This window comes from Coregonus clupeaformis, chromosome 5 (genome assembly GCF_020615455.1).
Source record: "Coregonus clupeaformis isolate EN_2021a chromosome 5, ASM2061545v1, whole genome shotgun sequence".
NCBI lineage: Eukaryota > Metazoa > Chordata > Actinopteri > Salmoniformes > Salmonidae > Coregonus > Coregonus clupeaformis.
Window position 1 is genome coordinate 27,200,607 of NC_059196.1, and position 18,911 is coordinate 27,219,517.

Below are 18,911 nucleotides of genomic sequence, written 5' to 3' on the forward strand. Positions count from 1 at the left end.
CATACATCTGATTTAGGTCCACAGAATTATACCTACGGAGGAGCGGCTTCTATGAAGGAACTTTGAACGTCTTTGAACTTCAGAGTTGGCTTAACGTTGGACCAGCTAGCTAGCTAAAAAGCTTGTTTGTGCAGAGCGGCACCAGAATTTAAAATAAAACACGTCTTGTGTTTTTATAGTTAACAAATTCAATGTGAAACGTGATAACTATTGTATCATTAACTAGCATTGATAAGGTTAATATATTCTTCTCTAATAAAAAAAACCTGAATCAAGCTTGTAATGTCATTTGTTAGGCTACTAGACTATATAGCTGTGTTCGAATACCCATACTAACATACTGTATACTACATACTTAATGAGTGTATATACTACATACTATATACTATTAGTTCATTTAAGTATACTTTAAACGTAAGGTATCCTTTCAGGAGAGCGTACTAGCGCTTCACTTGTCTACCGGAAGTTGATGCTGTTGCTATGCAACCGCTTGCTAGCTTGTTAGCATAACAAATTACTAGCTAGACATTTTATGATTTCAGGTGTCTTCGTAAATTCAATCTGGAGTGCCAGAGTGCGCTCTGGGCGATCTTAAATCCAGAGCATTGTCAGATTGTCCGTAAATTCATTGTTTCGCACTCGGAGCGTTCAGAACGCACACTGACGCTCTGGCTGAGGAGTAGGGTTGATCTGAGCATTCTGACCTCACAATGGCAGTCAAGCACCCAAGCTAACGTTAGCTAGCTTGCTAGCTACTTCCCGACACAAATGAGAGAACACCTCACTCTGACCATTTTACTCGCCCTAGCAGAGCTGGTTAGGCTGTTTTCATGTTATCCATAACGTTGGTGACTAACTGTGCTGCTGGCAACAATTTAATTACGCTTTTCTTTGCCGACGTTTACTGACACCGGCCATATTCAACGGGTGTTGAGCGTTCGTAAATTCATTAATTATTCTGCGCTCTGGCACACTCACCCGAGAGTGCTCTTAAATTGAAGTAGGCGGAATTAACAAAGTCCATTGAGAACGCAAAACGACTATACCACTTAGCTAAGGATGACGTGAAAAATCAAATCAACATTGGGTAGTTTGTTAGATAGCATATAGTTAATATACTGCCTGGCAAGTTCGATTTATTAGTAGCCAACTAACGTTAGGTAAATAACGTTAGCTAACATACTGTTGTAATGCTATGCGGTTTGTAAGGATAGCGTAGCTAACAAATTGTCGGGCAACATAACGTGTAATGTAACTTATTTGAAAAGTCATCACATTGCACAACATTTTCTTAACATTTGTCTTAATTAGGTAAAGCAATTAATTTGTATCCGCACTCGTTGTATTTCGGCTGCATATTTTCCGCCATTTTCTTCAAATTTGAAAACGTTTTGAAGCCACGCTCATTTTCTGAAGAATTGCATTATGGGCCCTAAAAAGCACTGAAATAGTGTCCACTGCTTGTATACTTCGTATTTTGGCAAATTTAGTACGACATCCAGGAACTTTTGGCATACTATGACCAATAAGCATACTACATACTCAATTTACGTCACAAATAGTCAGGTTAGTATGAGTATTCAAACACAGCTTATGCTCAAGACTTTCAGCTGGCAGGCAGACACAGGAATACGTTTCTGAGTGACAAAGTAAGGGCTTTGCATAGGCGCTTTTTGTGGGACTGGAAAAAAACTCCTGCAATGGAAAATAACGTTATTAACCAGATCCCATGCTTTTCAAATAAGTTATGTTCTGGGACAGTATAGATCACCTTTGTTCCCAGTTCTGATTCTGTTCCTCCAAAAAACATTTCATTTACAAGGCGAAATAAAGTCTTGCTTCAAGAAGCTTAGAGGCTAAATTGAAAGCCCTCAGAAGTCCTGGTCGACCAGTATTGTCTCCGCCTGTGTCTGCAGGAGAGGTTATTATGGCTGGGTTGGCAGCCAGGTGCAGTAGCGAGAAAGACAAGACGAGAAGACGAGAAAGGCAGGCAAGCGAACAAAGGAAGAGAGGAAGGCTGTTGGGATAATGTTGTTTTTGATGTCAACTCAACTGCGCGGTCATCACTACACCTGGAGCTGACAGCGCATAATAAAGCACATATCTCTTGCTCTTCTTCTCTGCCTTCTGTTCTTTCTATACCTCCATCTTGTCTTTGTCCATTCCTTCTCTGCCTTATTTCTGTCTTGCTCACTCTTCTCTCCCCCCCACCCCTCTCTCTCTCTCTCCCCCTTTCTGACTATGTGGTCTCTGTTTGATGGTAGAGGATGAGTGTCTTGTGTAGCCGGCCTCTCTTTGATTCCTGCTAATGACGGACTGAAGGCCCAAACCTCCCCAGCCGATGTCTAGCCTGTCCAGCACCACTCCAATTAGTAGATCTCCCCCCTCCCAATATGTGTGTGTACCCCTCTCATTCGTACTCCAGGAAATGATCCAGCCTTGTCTTTGTGGTGAACTTGCCAACAGTCTGCTCAGTGTGAAAATTACATTGTGTAAATGCAGATGAATGCAGACACACATGCCGATGTCACCACCAGGTGCAAGCGTCTACTGTGTGAGTGAAAACATATTGGCATGAGCTGTGGGTATTTTCATTGTGAATGTGCAGAGTGTGTGTGAGCTAGTTAGTGGGTGAAAACATATTGGTGTGGGTACTTTCATTGTGAATGTGCGGAGCGTGTGTGAGCTAGTTAGTTTATCAGCAGTCTGGCGTGGCTGTTTAGGGAATATGTGGGCGAGCAGTGAGGCAGAGGAGAGCTATTTAAATGTGCTTGATGTCCATCTGCAGCAGCCAGGTGTTGATTACAGGAGAGAGAATCATTACTATACAGTCCATGACTCACTGACAAACTTACAGAAGGACATACGGATAGAGAGATGACTCACTGTCAGAACTAAAGACACTGACAGACAAAAAGAGGGCCATTATCATACGTGACTCACTGATGGACAGACTGACAGACTGAGGGAGACGACAAACAACCTCTTTCTCTAGAGTTTGCTCACTACCAGACCCGCATGGGTTCAAATATTATTTGTTTTCTTTCAAATATTTCAGCAGCGCCTGATTGAGCTGGCCTGGTGCAATGGAACAAAGCCAATAGTCCTAAAAGTGCAAGATCCTACACTGAAAACAGACCTACCAGTGAGACACGACAAGCCTTCATCCTGAACATCCCAACAATCCAACACTGTCTCATTGCAGCTCTTACACTAGTGTGAACACAACTTAAAGCTTAAAGGGAACTCCAGGATTAGTCTACTGCTTGGCAAATCCTGTCTATGGATGTTTTCTTCTTTGCCAGTGATTTAGGATCCCCCTCTGCCACCAAGCAAGTGGTTGGATTAGCATACTTCTATATTTGTGGTGTATTAATCTGGTAAGTAAGTAGCCTTAGTTGAGTACTTGAGCAGCCATTGATTCAGTGGATCAGAGTTATCTTGGGGAGACGATGAGGAGACAGCCAATTCCTCTGAGATAAATAAACCAGTCTCCTCTCACACTCTGGGCCCCACTGGAGATGGAGATGGAGGGGGAGATGATTGAGAGAACTTTGGAGAGAGGGATGAGAGAGAATTAGCCTTTAGAATTGAATGTAGATATCTTTTTGGGGTTCTCGTCAAGGAGAGGGAGGGAGGGAGAGCAATAGGAGAGATGGACAGTGAAAAGACAATCAAGACCACAGAGCAAAATTCGTATGAATGGAGTGAATAGTAAAAGGGAAGATGAGAGCGGGATGAAGATGAGTACAGAGGAGATGGATAGATAGGACTCAGATGGCAGAGAATGATGGGATTAGGAATCAAGAACCAGAGAGATGACCCAGCCCAGGCGTTCCATCATGGCTGGCTGATGACCCATGATGCCGTGGGGTGGCATTAACAATTCAACACTCACTGGGTGACATTTAATTTAGCTGTCATAATTTTTTGGGGGGCAGATATTACCAGCAGAGAAACCATCCATGGTGGGTAGAGGAGTTTTTCCCCTTCCTTTAATAAATGGAATAATATAACTTTCCATCTCACAGTTGGTTCCTTCCTGGTGCTCTGCTTGCATTATTAACACAGTGGAAGGCAGGAGGAGGTGGTGAAGGGAGAAATATGCATGGGTCAGTCTGAAAACGAGACCTCTTGACTTTTTCACATGTTGTTACATTACAGCCTTATTCTAAAATGGATTAAATAAAACAATTTCCTCAGCAATCTACACACAATACCCCATAACGACCCATGGGGCGGCGCACAATTGGCCCAGCGTCGTCCAGGGTAGGGGAGGGAATGGCCGGCAGGGATGTAGCTCAGTTGGTAGAGGATGGCGTTTGCAACGCCAGGGTTGTGGGTTCGATTCCCACGGGGGGCCAGTATGAAAAATTAAATAATGTATGCGCTCACTAACTGTAAGTCGCTCTGGATAAGAGCGTCTGCTAAATGACTAAAATGTAAATGTAAAATGTACAAAGCGAAAACAGGTTTTAAGAAATGTTTGCAAATGTATTAAAAACAGAAATACCTTATTTACATAATTATTCAGACCCTTTGCTATGAGACTCGAAATTGAGCTCCGGTGCATCCTGTTTCCATTGATCGTTCTTGATGTTTCTACAACTTGATTGGAGTCCACCTATGGTAAATTCAATTGATTGGACATGATTTGGAAAGGCGCACACCTGTCTATATAAGTTCCCACAGTTGACAGTGCATGTCAGAGCAAAACCCAAGCCATGAGGTTGAAGGAATTGTCCATAGAGCTCTGACACAGTATTGTGTCGAGGCACAGATCTGGGGAATCGTAGCAAAACTTTATTGCAGCATTGAAGGTCCCCAAGAACACAGTGGCCTCCGTCATTCTTAAATGGAAGAAGTTTGGAGCCACCAAGACTTTTCCTAGAGCTGGCCACCCGGCCAAACTGAGCAATTGGTGGAGAAGGGCCTTGGTCAGGGAGGTGACCAAGAACCTGATGGTCACTCTGACAGAGCTCTAGAGTTCCTCTAGAACATTCCAGAAGGACAACCATCTCTGCAGCACTCCACCAAATAGGCCTTTATGGTAGAGTGGCCAGACGGAAGCCACTCATCAGTTTGCCAAAAGACACCTAAAGAATCTCAGACCATGAGAAACAAGATTCTCTGGCACCATCCCTACGGTGAAGTGGGGATGTTTTTCAGCGGCAGGGACTGGGAGACTTGTCAGGATCGAGGCAAAGATGAACGGAGCAAAGTACAGAAAGCTCCTTGATGAAAACCTGCTCCAGAGCGCTCAGGTTCACCTTCCAACAGGACAACAACCCTAAGCACACAGCCAAGACAACGCAGGAGTGGTTTCGGGACAAGTCTCTGAATGTCCTTGAGTGGCCCAGCCAGAGCCCGGACTTGAACCCGATCGAACATCTCTAGAGAGACCTGAAAATAGCTGTGCAGCGACGCTCCCCATCCAACCCGACAGAGCTTGAGAGGATCTGCAGAGAAGAATGGGATAAACTCCCCAAATACAGGTGTGCCAAGCTTGTGTCGTCATACCCAATAATACTTGAGGCTGTAATCGCTGCCAAAGGTGCTTCAACAAAGTACTGAGTAAAGGTTCTGAATACTTATGTAAATGTGATATTTCAGTTTTTTTGTGTGCTTAAAAGAAAATAAATATTTTAGCGTTGTCATAATGGGATATTTTGTATATACAGTGCCTTCAGAAAGTATTCACACCCCTTTACTTTCTACACATTGTGTTGTTACAGCATGCATTTAAAATAATTGAAATTGTGTCACTAATCTATACACAATACCCCATAATGTGGAATTCTGTTAGTACATTGTTTTTCAATAATTAATCAAAATGTCAAAGCTGAAATGTCTTGTCAATAAGTATTCAACCCGTTTTGTTATGGCAAGCCTAAATAAGTTCAGGAGTAAAAATGTGCTTAACAAATTGCATAATAAGTTGCATGGACTCATTCTGTGTTTAATAATAGTGGTTAACATGATTTTTGAATGACTACCCCATCTTTGTACCCCACACATACAATTATCTATAAAGGTCCCTCAATCAAGTAGTGAATTTCAAGCACAGATTCAACCACAAAGACCAGGGAGGTTTTCCAATGCCTCGCAAAGAAGGGCACCGATTGGTAGTTGTGTTAAAATAAAAAAAGCAGACACTTAATATCCCTTTGAGCATGGTGAAGTTATTAATTACATTTTGGATGGTGTATCAATAGACCCAGTCATTTAAAAAGATTCAGGTGTCCTTCCTAACTCAGTTGCCGGAGAGGAAGGAAACTGCTCAGGGATTTTATCATGAGGCCAATGGTGATTTTAAAACAGTTTAATGGTTGTGATAGGAGATAACTGAGGATGGATAAACAACATTGTAGTTACTCCACGATACTAATAATATAAATGAAAAGAAGGAAGCCTGTACAGAATACAAATATTCCAAAACATGCATCCCGTTTGCAACAAGGCACTTTAAGTAATACTACAAAAAGATGTGGCTGAGAAATTAACTTTTTGTCCTGAATACAAAGCGTTATGTTTGGGGCAAACCAACACAACACATCACTGAGTACCACTCTTCATATTTTTAAGCATGGTGGAGCTGCATCATGTTATGGGTATTGTCATCGGCAACGATTAGGGAGTGTTTTTAGGATAAAAATAAAAGGAATACAGCTATAAGCACAGGCAGAATCTTAGAGGAAAACCTTGTTCAGTCTGCTTTCGAACAGACACTGGAGACGGCTTCACCTTTTCAGCAGGACAATAACCTAAAACACAAGGCCACATCTACACTGGAGTTGCTTACTAAGACGACGTTGAATGTTCTTTAGTGGCCTAGTTACAGTTTTGACTTAAATCGGCTTGAAAATCTATTGCAACGTTTGAAAATCGCTGTCTAGCAATGATCAACAATCAACTTGACAGAGCTTGAAGAATGTTTTAAAAGAATAATGGGCAAATATTTTTCAATCCATCGCCGCTAAAGCTGCTTCTACAAAGTATTGACTCAGGTGTGTGAATACTTATGTAAATGTAATATTTCTGTATTTCATTTTCAATAAATAAAAACATGTTTTCACTTTGTCATTATGGGGTATTGTGTGTAGATGGGTGAGAATTTTTTTTTTTAATTAATTTTGAATTCAGGCTGTAACAACAAAACGTGGACTAACTCAAGGGGTATGAATACTTTCTGAAGGCACTGTACCTCTTCTGTGTATGCTAAGCTTGAAAATCTGAAGGAAGTGTATAGGTAGCTTTTATGGTGGAAGTGCACTAAATCACCTCAACCTCCCTGATTGGTCGACTGGGTTACTGATTACAGCCAACTGATTACCAGGACCTCTCTGATTGGTTCGCTTGTTAACCGATGAGACCCCCTGATCAGCATAGACTTTGATTGGGGCTGAGCTCTTTACTGAGTATAAGTGTGGCTTCTTTGAATGGCTTCAGCTTGTCCTTGGCATAGTTTTTTTCATATGCCTGATGAGCTCTTCTACATAAGTGCCTTCTTCATTTAAAGTGGAGCTCTCCTAGTCTTGGCTACACCGAGTCAGGAACAGTCAGTAAAGTTTGTGTTCAGTGCGTGGGAACAATAACCTGACTTAGGAAGAGGAGCTGCTAATCAGCATAAGAATTATACTGTGCGTTAAGAATAAAAATGTGTTTGCCCTGAATGTCACCTCTCCAAACCCACCTCTCTATCTCTCTCTCTGTGCTGATGAAGGACTACGCTAGCGGAGGGTGGAGGTGTGGGGCTCCTGGGCTGTTGTCTTGCTGGCTTATTCAGCTGCAGCAGTTAGTTCCCTAGGTAGATATGGTTTTTTTCATCTCACTGCCCTAGGACTGTTCTAGTGCTCATCACAGTTTCACTTCCCTCATCTCTCTCTTTAGCTCACATTCTTCTACTTCCTCTGCTGATATTTTGCCCTCTATCCCCCCCCTTTCTAATTGGTGTACTCCCTCTTTCTCTTTACTGTCCTCTGTTTCTCACAATCTGTATTTCCTAATGCAGAGAGAAATTGCTGAGTATGCCTCTCAGTTTGGAGTCCGTAGGGAGACCAGAACTCCCTGTGCATTCACCCACCACAGCCCACAACCCTCTGAACCACAGGTTTTAACCTACCTCCCTCTCACAACCTTTCTCTGTTTTCATTACGAAAGGTTCGCTTAGGCTTATTACCTCCCTTATCATTCCACCTGGGTCCTCTACATCGCCATCCCCCTCACTCACCTTATTCCTGTAACACCTGCAAACCTACAAGATGAATTCTCTCATAAACACGTTTTACACTACCACCGGTTTGTCCCATGTCCCACACCGTCCATCCTCACCACCGTAAGACGCACAAACGTCCAACCTACAATGTGTGTCTCGATCTCGAGCACGCTCACGCTTCTTCCGGTATCAGCCATATTGCTCCAGCGTGGCTGGATTTACGTTTGCTTACTGCTTGTGTGTGCTGGTGGGTCTGGGTGGTTGCCATGGAGACCCGGCGTTGCAGTGCTCTGCAGTACATATATACACACACACTCATCACAGTCTAAAAATAGAGGGCTGGGCAGGGAGGCTCTGAATGGCCTCGTTCTCTGCATATTGGTTATTAGACTATGAGAAACTGTGAGACCTGAAGACAGTCTGAGCTAATGCCTAGGCTTTAGCTCAGCGGACTAACACTGTCTTCAGGGACATGGGTTCGAACCCCAGTCTGTCACATATGTACTATATAACTCACACTTTCCCCCATAGGCACATAGCCTAACTCATCCTCTCCCTGTAGTCCTGCTCATCATCAGTGATAGTCTCGCTCCTCTCCGCCGTAGCTGTGGTGGATATACTCTCCCTCTTGCCCCCCCAAACCCAGCTAGGAGGTGCCAGACGCTCCTATCACCAGGAGGTGTCTAAAAACGGTCTGTGGAGGTGTGAATGCAGCACACACGCTGGTTAATTACATATATCTTGTCCCTTCTCTTTGTCTCTCAAACCCAAAACATGCTTTCCAGTCTGTCTCTGTGTGTGTTTCCCAAACCCAAAAGGGCTTTCCAGGCAGTGGAAATCATAACAAATGTAGAGAGGGAGGTGTGTGGGTCTGGTTAATGCTGGAAAATATTATTTCTGTATCGTTAGCGAGGAAATGTAAATTGATGAGCTCCTTATTTCATTTGTCGTCGGGTCTCATCGTGGTGGTTGACGTGCGATGAGCAGTAATGAGGGGGGAATGGGCTTTATGGAGCACTGGGCTTCTTAGGAAGGAAAGGGGGGAATGCAGTCTAGTGCTGCCTGGAAGAGGGGTGGTTTATGTGACATGGTGTCAGTAGAAGCCTGGAAGGGTGGTCTTTAGGAGAAGTGGCAGGGTAGTCACTGGTGGGGTAGAATTGATTTGCCATTTTATTTAGGTCTTCTTTAGGTTAGTGGCTCATTGTGAGTTTCCAAGAAATGTGTTACGGTCTTGGTTTATGGTTTTGGTTTATAGGTGTAGTTACTTTAGCATTGTAACTGTTTTCCCACCCCCTCCTGCAGGCTGAACTTCAAGGAGCCAGAGGCGGTGCGAGCCCTGACCTGTACCCTGCTGAAGGACGACTTTGGACTGACCATAGACATCCCTCTGGAGCGTCTCATCCCCACTGTGCCTCTCAGACTCAACTACATCCACTGGGTGGAGGACCTGATCGGAGGCCAGGGGGAACCACGCAGGGGCATCGACATTGGTAGAGTTATGACCTCCAATAACCACTACTAAATATAGCCCCTCTCTTCCTATCCTATTCTCTCTCCCTTGATCTCCTTGAAATTAACCCAAATGAACCATCCATCTTGGTTCAATCATAATTGCTAGGATGCCTCTTTACCACAACTCCAATCCTATGTCCTGTTTCTGTAGAGGAATAGATGGCTTTTATATGGCCTGTCCCTTTACTCCCTCCACTGGTTCTTAGTTGTTACATCAGACAGTTGATTTCTCACCTGTCTATATAGAGCACAATTATCCTCAATGCTGAATGGGATGAAATAACTCCCATTAATTCCCATACAAACATCACATCAGGAATGGAGAGTGATCAAGGTATTTATGTGTTATCATGTTTGTTTGCTCAAGGTATATTCCTCCAGCAGTAACCTTTCTGGGTATGACTCATTGCTGCGTCCCAAATAGCACCCTATTCCCTACATAGTGCATTACTTTTGACCAAAGCCCAATGGGCCCTGGTCAAAAGTAGTGTGCTATATAGGGAATAGGGTTCCATTAGGGAAACAACCTATAAGGGCGGCTGTCTGACAATGCACATTACAGGCTGGCAGAGAGGGGCTGCCTGGCACAGGTCTAGCCCAAGACACATGTTCGAAGTCTTAGAGTAGTGCTGATATAGGATCAGTTTTGCCTTTGAAATCATAATGAATACGATTTTAATTACAGGGGGGACCTGATCCTAGATCCGCACTCCTGCTGACTCTTACTAGTCCCAGAGCAGCTGGCTGCTAGTGGGCATCACAGACTGGCAGGGATACTGGCAGAGAGGGGCTGCATGATGGCTGCACTCCACCTTCAGATCCCACATGTACTGTAGGCCCATCTATTTCCTGTGGACCACTGGAGATCACTGGCCAAATCCCCATCCACATGTGATGGCTGGTTTCCTGCTCTATCAGAGAGTGTGATGTGTGTGCACATGTGTCAGTTTAGCTCCTTAGTGAGACGAACAGGTCAGTGATTGGTGACCCTGGTGCCTGGTCCATTCTGTAAGCTGATTGGAGATGTCACTCTCCTGATGGATAGCCACAGGGCATTACTCTCCCAAGCCTTGACCTGCCGGGTGCCATCTCACCCATCGCTACTGCCCCAGGGGACCTCACTGTGGTCGGTTAGATTGGAGGCCCTGGTCTCTGTTAGGCCTGAATGATCTGATCATGTTTGTCTGGATCACCTCTTATTAATCCATTATGGACACGCACTCAGACACACACCCTGTCTCTCACGTAGTGTGTTATATCCCCAGGTACTGGAGCATCCTGTATCTACCCCCTGCTGGGAGCCTCTATGAATGGCTGGCATTACCTGGCGACTGAGGTAGATGACATCTGCTTTGACTACGCCACCAGGAACGTAGAGCAGAACAACCTCTCAGACCTCATCAAAGGTGAACTGTTTCACTATGTAGTGCTCTGAGAGGCTATAACTTGTTATAGTTTATAGACACCAGGAACGTAGAGCAGAACAACCTCTGACCTCAAAGGTCAGTGGCAAGTTGTCCATTGGTAGTCGCATTGTAATGTACTACTGAAAGGAAGATGGCTTGAAACCTTGTTGATAATGTGTCCTTGTCCTGTCTCATGTCCCAGTGGTGAAAGTTCCCCAGAAGACCCTGTTAATGGACGCTTTAAAAGAGGAGTCAGCCATCGTCTATGACTTCTGCATGTGTAACCCTCCCTTCTTCGCCAACCAACTAGAGGCTAAGGTAGGCCTCTTTCGATGTAAAGTGTTTTGAGTATCTGAAAAAACAGCTTTATAAATCTCATTTATTCACTGGTTGTTTTTTCTCTCATTTATCTTCTCTTCCTTTCTTTTCCTGTCACTTTATTCCTGTTACCCTTTACTTTTTCTCCCCATGCCCCTCTGTTTTCCCCCTCCCTCTCCTCCCCCCTCCCTTTCCATCCTCCTCTCCCCAGGGGGTAAATTCCAGGAACTCTCGTCGTCCTCCCCCCAGCTCAGTGAATACAGGTGGTGTGACAGAGATCATGGCTGAGGGCGGAGAGCTGGAGTTTGTCAAGAGGATCATCCATGACAGCCTGCAGCTCAAGACACGCCTGCGGTGAGAGACACACGCAGCACGCAGCACGCACACACAAACACCACATATTGGTCCCCATCAATACACTGAGCCTTCACAGAAGGAAGTGTTCAAAATCGCATCACGCTGGATTCAGATTGCTCATGCTTTATGAATGCGCCACTTTCCTAAACCCCAAATATAATATAGAAAAGCCTGATGGTTATCAGTTGGCGTTGTTAGGTGTTTGTTCATTACCGTCTGTTACAAATGCACCCTTTCATTTAGGATGAGAGGAAAGGTGAGGGATGAGAGGGGACCACTGATGGAGGAGAGCAGGGCCAGGAGCAGGGCCAGATGGGGTGCAGGGATGGAGCTGTCACCCAGAGTTTGTTTAATGAATTGGCATTAGGGGTAAACAGTCACCCACCCCCTGGCAGTATCCGCACGCCCGCAGGGAACAGCTGTGTGTGTGGGGCGTACAGAACCCCCTCCACACACACCACTACTCTCCACCTCCACAATTACAAGGCTTGTCAGTGGTGCAGTGGAGTGAGACACGGATGGATGGAGGGAGGGAGGGAGGGAGGAGAGGGAAAGAGAGCGAGAGAGAAAGGGGGAGAGAGAGAGGGGGATAGGCACTATTAGAGTTGATCAGACCGCACGCATGCATGGTGACTGGGAGACAAGTGGCTGACATGGAAGGTGTGTGTGTGTTGAACTGTGTGTGTCACTACATACTTTTGTGTGGAGAGATGATTGTCAACCACAAGAGAGTGTGAGTGCGTCGGTGTGCTCATATGTTTCAGTGGAAAGCTGAGTGGCCCTCACAGGGGGAAAAGTGTCTGTCTCCCTCTGTCTGTTTGCCTGGCTGTGCATGTGTCTGTGTGTTAACTCTTGTGTGGTGCGCTTGGCTTGTGTAGAGATCATAGATGAGTGTCTGCCACAGGGGAAGGCGTGCCCGCCCTAGTCTCCCTCTCTTCCGCTTCTGTTCCTTCCTGTCCTCCCTCTCTCCTGTAGTGTGTGTGTGTAGTGTGTTTGGGGCCGGGGCCAAGGCAGCAGTAGCAGGATGTCACTCCACACACTGCATGCTGGGACAGCAGAGCTACCGCCAGGTGTCCACGGAAACCAAGCCAGCCCCTCTGATTGATCCTCTGAGACCCACCATTCCCTCTCCAACCCCCCCCTTCTCTTCAACAACACTGAGCTGTAATTACTCTCACCAGACTATCACACACAGATACACACACACACGCACAGTCGCACACCCCAACCACCAGCCAGGAAAAGGAGCTGATTCCCCTGATTCCCCCTTATCAAGGTGATGCCCTCTGCTAATCGTTGTCTGTTATTGATATGATAATCACTATCTTTGTGGAGGGGGTAATAACATTGTAATCACCAGTCTTTTTGCTCTTGGAGGGGTTTGCTTGAAAAGAAATGAATGACTGCCAAGAATCTGAATGCTTCTGTCTGACCCCCTATGAGAGATTCGTTTTTTGGGGAGGGAAGGTCTTGCTGGAGGAAGGAAGTGAGGAAGCTGTCGCGTGTGTGTGTGTGTGTGTGTGTGTGTGTGTGTGTGTGTGTGTGTGTGTTAACATGAATGCTCAGCAGCCTCCTCGCTGCATGACAAAGTGGGGGACATCTGGGGATATTAGAGGTCCTCAATATTTCATGGTGCCACTTGAGGCGAGGCCTTTGCGCCCCCAACCCTACCCAAAACCCTCTCACCCCCACCACTCCCACCCTTACCCCTAACCCCATTCTGCAGGCGCTTCTCTGAGTAGGCTCTTCCCCAATCTTTCAAGGCTTTTAGTGAATGCCATCAAGCTCATCTGGCATTTTTTGTTAAATATCTAGCCAGATTGGTTTTTGTGTTGTGTGTTGCCCTCAAACACAGTGTACACTTTGTAGTGGGCTTGTTTCCTGTGCCAGTTCCCAAACCTTTCAGTGCTTTCAATGAATGTCATTGAGATCACCTACATTCTTATTTTATTTAATTAAACATTTATTCAAAACCTTTTTCAAATCTGGTTGGCTGTAGTAGTCTATGTGCTGTGTAAAGGTCCTGGGTTTCCTCTCCCCTTTTAACCCTTTAGACTTGTGGGAATTGGCCTATATGGATAGGGCTACATTGAAATGTTTCTTACAGAAGAAATATGAAAAGAATATGCATAACCATGGTAGCAATTGATTGGGAACAGTTTGGAGATAATAGGACAATTATTAGGCAAAAGGTGAGTACACAACAGTTCACCTGATACAAGACTGAATCCAAACATTACACTGTTGATTTTATGTGCATTTTACATTTACTGTACTTTTTGCCACATTTGTTGATAACAAAATATTAAACATTGAGTAACAGTATAAGAATATTCCTGGAAAATGTGGGGTAGGTGCAACATAAGACAAAACAATGCCAAGGGTTTGAGTGGGAGGACTAACTGGTGTCTCCAAGTGGCCAACCACCTCTCCAAGTGTGCACAGTTCCTAAGCAATTTTAATGCACTTTTATGACTCAAAGAAGAGTCTTCAACTATAAGGTGCTTTTTTGTGCTCTCCTAGCTGTGCCATTGAGGAACTAGAGCAAGCACACTTGTAGTAGTTTTGTTTGGAACACAACCCTGCAACCCCGCCATCACACAATTACTGTTGTTTACGCAATCCAAAAACATTCCATTATAAATCACAATCTGGGTCAGATGGTTCTAAAAGCATTTGAAAGCTTGTTGTATTGCCAACATGACTAGCTAAGTTATAAAATATGATCTTAGTGTTACATTTTGATAAAAATTACAGACCTCTACATGCTTTGTAAGTAGGAAAACCTGCAAAATTGGCAGTGTATCAAATACTTGTTCTCCCCACTGTATATAGTATCTAGGCCTAATTAATCTAGACATGAGGGCAACCCAATCAGACGAGGTTTGTCATACATTGTTTAGTTTGTTTTCCTATCCAGATTGACTCCCTGCTAGGTTTGTCCCAGTCTATTTCTCCCTGCTGGATAGTACTGAGGCTCTATATGCTGTTGTATTGATTACCAGAGACTCATCTCTTCATTGCAGAGGAGAGATATTGATCTGCTCTCCTGCTCAGGCCCGAGACATCAAAGCTCTGTTACTCCATAGAGACTCATACTGTCCCTGTTGTTGTTCTAGCCCTGCCTCTCTCTTGCTTTCACAGTCATTAAAACTACAGCTGAAATCGTAGCTACCCACTCTGCCTCAGAACTACAAAACAGAAAGGCAGTTAGGATCTTTTTCCAACAGTCATGGAGGGAAGCTAGAGGGATATCCAATATCTGCAGCTTGTTTGATCTCAGACAGGGGTTCATGCCCAGGTCGCTGGACACACACTCCTAAGATTATTTTTCTTCCAGGTGGTACAGTTGCATGCTGGGAAAGAAGTGCAGCCTGGCACCTTTGAAGGAGGAGCTGAGAAAACAAGGGGTGAGTGCACACACACACACACACATTCGTGCACGCACGCTCACACACAGACACTTGGATATATTTGAGACACTCGTCAGAATGGGAGCTCCGACGATGCGACATTTGATGCTCATACATAGTCTTATACACACAGCACTCGCAAACAGTTACAACACACAGATGCACTGTACTGTACATTTACATTTTAGTCATTTAGCAGACGCTCTTATCCAGAGCGACTTACAGTTAGTGAGTGCATACATTTTCATACTGCCATGTACCAAACCCAGGCATGCGTTAACATACCCGGATGCCCCATATATACCCAATGACAAGGTGAGGTAATGGAGTGTTGAATGAGCTCCCTCCAACCATCTAAAACCTCCTCTGAGACGGAAGAAGGGGATCAGATACCTTCGGAACCGTAACGGATCAAGCCTGGCTAATACGCTGGCTAAGCAATGTCACAGCCCAGACCTGATTGAGCTGATTTCTATTAGCGTTGCGTGACTTTGAAACGCATGGCAGGGCCCACACACAAACATACATATTACACACACACACACACGTACGCATACATACACAGACATGTATGTATGCACACACACACACACACGGTCGGTCAGCGCCGCTAACGTTCATTAGCGCCATTATCCTAGCTATTAGCCCCTAGCGCATGACTGCTAACTGACTGACTATCTGTCTATAGAGGTTAGTCTCCAGCCCTGTGCCGCTGTGCCAGTCGCTTACCTATGAAATTATGAGACCCATTCACTGGGGATGGCTGGCACAAGAATGGCATCGCAGCAGCTCCCAAGGGTGTTAACCACACACACACACACATACACACACACACACACCATGTCAATCACTGGGGAGGACCATCCCAGAATCCTCCTCCAGAGGTGTCAGAGGGCTGTTGCTGCGTGTCACTGCTCATTAGTGTGAGTGCATCCTTGGCCAACATCCAGCGCAGGCAAGAGGGTGGGGGCGTAATAGGAGACCTAATGAATATGCTAATGCTGTTTGCGCCCTCTATCTCTCTTTCTCGCTTTTCTCTATCTTCCTCGTTCTTTCTCGCTGCTTGGTTAATTTGGTGAGTGTTTAGGGGTCAACATGGAGCGATGCTCTCATAGAGCGATGCATCTTCTTGCCGCTGAGATCCATTTCCCTGACCTTTGACCTGTATCTCTGGGGCACATTCCCCACTGAAACCCACCACATATTGATTGTGAGTGTGTGTAGGGAGGTGGTATCAAGTGGATAGTGAATACTATTCAAGAGACTTACACTGATCTTTTCCCCCACGTCTTCTCACGAGTGCTCAGCTCTGGCACTGTAAGCACTGTGTGTGTGAAAGTGTCCTGTATTGCTAACGCTTGTTGGTGTTGTCTGCTCTATTAGCGTTGTCTAATGTTCTCTGTATCGGTCTGTTTCCATTCCCAGGTGCCCAAAGTGACCCACACAGAGTTCTGCCAGGGACGGACCATGCGCTGGGCACTGGCCTGGAGTTTCTATGATGACGTTACTGTTCCGGTAAGCTCCCTTGGGTCCTCTCCCAACCAGTTCATCTACAGTGGAAGAGGAGGAAGGCATAAGCATGGCATCACCTCTCTCTCTCGTGCTTTCTCTCGTTCTCTCTCTCTCGTTCTTTCTCTCTCTCTCGCGTGCTTTCTCTCTCTCGCATGCTTTCTCTCTCTCGCGTGCTTTCTCTCTCTCGCGTTCTTTCTCTCTCGTTCTTTCTCTCTCTCGTGCTTTCTCTCTTTCTGTCGTTCTTTCTCTCTCTCTCTCCCCTTCTTCTCCCTCCCTCATTCCCAGTCATCCAGGGGCATGTCCTAACTATACCCCTGCTGCTTTTCCAGACGTTCCCAACCTCCCCACACTTCCTTAATAATGCATTTGCGGCCCATCCCACTCCACTCCCCAGCCCATTTCATTAGGGAACGCAGGCAGCACTCAACCCACCCTGGGGAGATGCTTGCGTCCCTCCCCTAATTTGCTGTATCCAGGCAACAGTTGCCGGGGCAGGAGTGTGCGCACATGCACGCCATGCCATTAGGCTCTTGGGCCACTGAGGGTGTGATAGAATGAGAGGGGGAGAGAGAAGAGTGAGCAAAGCGCACCATAGAGATCAATGTGAGAGTGTGAAAGCTGGAAATATTAGGCATAAGAGCGAGAGTAAAAAGGGAGCTAGAGGGGCGTGGGGGTGGAACGTGGAGTGTTACAGTATATGAAGGACTTATTTGGTCTCAGTAGAATTTGTGTAGTCTCGTTTGCCTTTCACCACAAAGGCAGTTGAGCAGAAAGATTGGCCTACATTTTACTGCCCTCTCCTCCTCTCTCCTCTCTTTACACAGTGGAGCACTGCGTCATTACCAGGCAGACTGGGGAGGAGTGTGTGGATGACCCCACACCTGTGTGTGTATGTCTGACTGATGTGTAATGCAGGAAGTGTCTCACCAGGCACATGGACATAATCTGATCCCTTCATTACAGAGGGAGGGGAGAGCTAGAAACAGACTGAGCACAGTGGAGAGATGGGGAGAGAGAAGGTACAAAGACCATAAAAGGAGACTTGGAGAGAGAATTAGAGAGAACAAGAAATGAGAGAATCAGAGAGAGCGTTTAGTCATTTAGCAGACGCTCTTATCCAGAGCGACTTACAGTTAGAGTGCATACATTTTCATACTGTTTCATTCTGTTGTTGTTGTTGGTCTCTGTGTTCTCTGAGTGTCATGTGACACTGTGGGCCCAGAGCAGGGGGCGTGTCTGGTATGCAGCCAGTCAGGAGAAGATTTACAGTAGGGGGCGGGGTTAGGGAGGGGTCAGAGGTCAACAGGAACAAGAGGTTCTGGAGGCCCCACAGGGAGAGGAAAAGGGGGGATTGAGTGGGATTTGGTTAAATGGCCATCTCTCTTCTGCTGATCTGTCTGTGTGTGTGGTCAGTAATTGAATAATGGCCTATTACAGGGTTCTTCAATTCCGGTCCTGGAGGGCCGAAACACTTGTTTTTTATTTCTACCTGGTAGTTAATTGCACTCACCTGGTGTCCCAGGTCTGAATTAGCCCCTGATTAGAAGGAGAGGATGAAAATCAGAGGTGTTTCGGCCCTCCAGGACCGGAATTGAAGAACCCTGGCCTATTATCTAGGGAGCCATGCTGGGGCTCTGTTTGTTGAGCTGAGCTCCCAGGCTTGAGTCCTGGTTGGACAATTGGGGCAGACTGGCTGCTAGAGAGAGAGAAACACAGACAGTCTGGCTACACTAGACAACTAGAGCAAGGTGTGGTCAAAACAGAATACAGAAAGCTATCTTTCTCATGTGTGTGGACTGGGCACACATGAGTGTATGAGGAGGTGGGAGTGGGTGAGTCAGATTAATAATAGAGAGAAAGATTGAAAGGGAAAGGGAGGGAGAGAGAGAGGGTAAAAATGAATCAGACTAGATGAGGAGAGGTGTTCTTTCCTGTCTGTGCTTTTTGTGTATGTGCTTGTGGGCGTGTGTAAGTGTTTTTCTGTGTGTGCTTTTGTCTAGGAGTGTATGTTTATCTCTTTGTGTATGAATCTGTGTGTGTACGTGCATTTGAGTGTGTGTACTGCGTTACTGTGTGTGTATCTATGTCAAGGATGTGCTGTACAGACAGACTGGCTGCAATCCTTGATGGATTGTATTGATTTTTTTCCTCTTCCTTTGAGCTGCAGGGGCTTACTGA

The 18,911-nt window shown here is 45.5% G+C and overlaps 1 protein-coding gene across 3 annotated transcripts in view; it reads left to right on the plus strand.

Annotated features, from left to right (window-relative positions):
• LOC121566331 (RNA N6-adenosine-methyltransferase mettl16) overlaps positions 1 to 18,911 on the plus strand; it is a 32,361-nt gene that overhangs the window by 5,848 nt on the left and 7,602 nt on the right. For all 3 annotated transcript variants that reach the window (XM_041876424.2, XM_041876430.2, XM_041876434.2), the window contains exons 3-8: positions 9,518 to 9,705; positions 10,993 to 11,133; positions 11,336 to 11,451; positions 11,663 to 11,805; positions 15,149 to 15,218; positions 16,647 to 16,736. In XM_041876424.2, the coding sequence (XP_041732358.1) occupies positions 9,518 to 9,705; positions 10,993 to 11,133; positions 11,336 to 11,451; positions 11,663 to 11,805; positions 15,149 to 15,218; positions 16,647 to 16,736 (748 nt within the window). The remainder of the gene's footprint in view (positions 1 to 9,517; positions 9,706 to 10,992; positions 11,134 to 11,335; positions 11,452 to 11,662; positions 11,806 to 15,148; positions 15,219 to 16,646; positions 16,737 to 18,911) is intronic.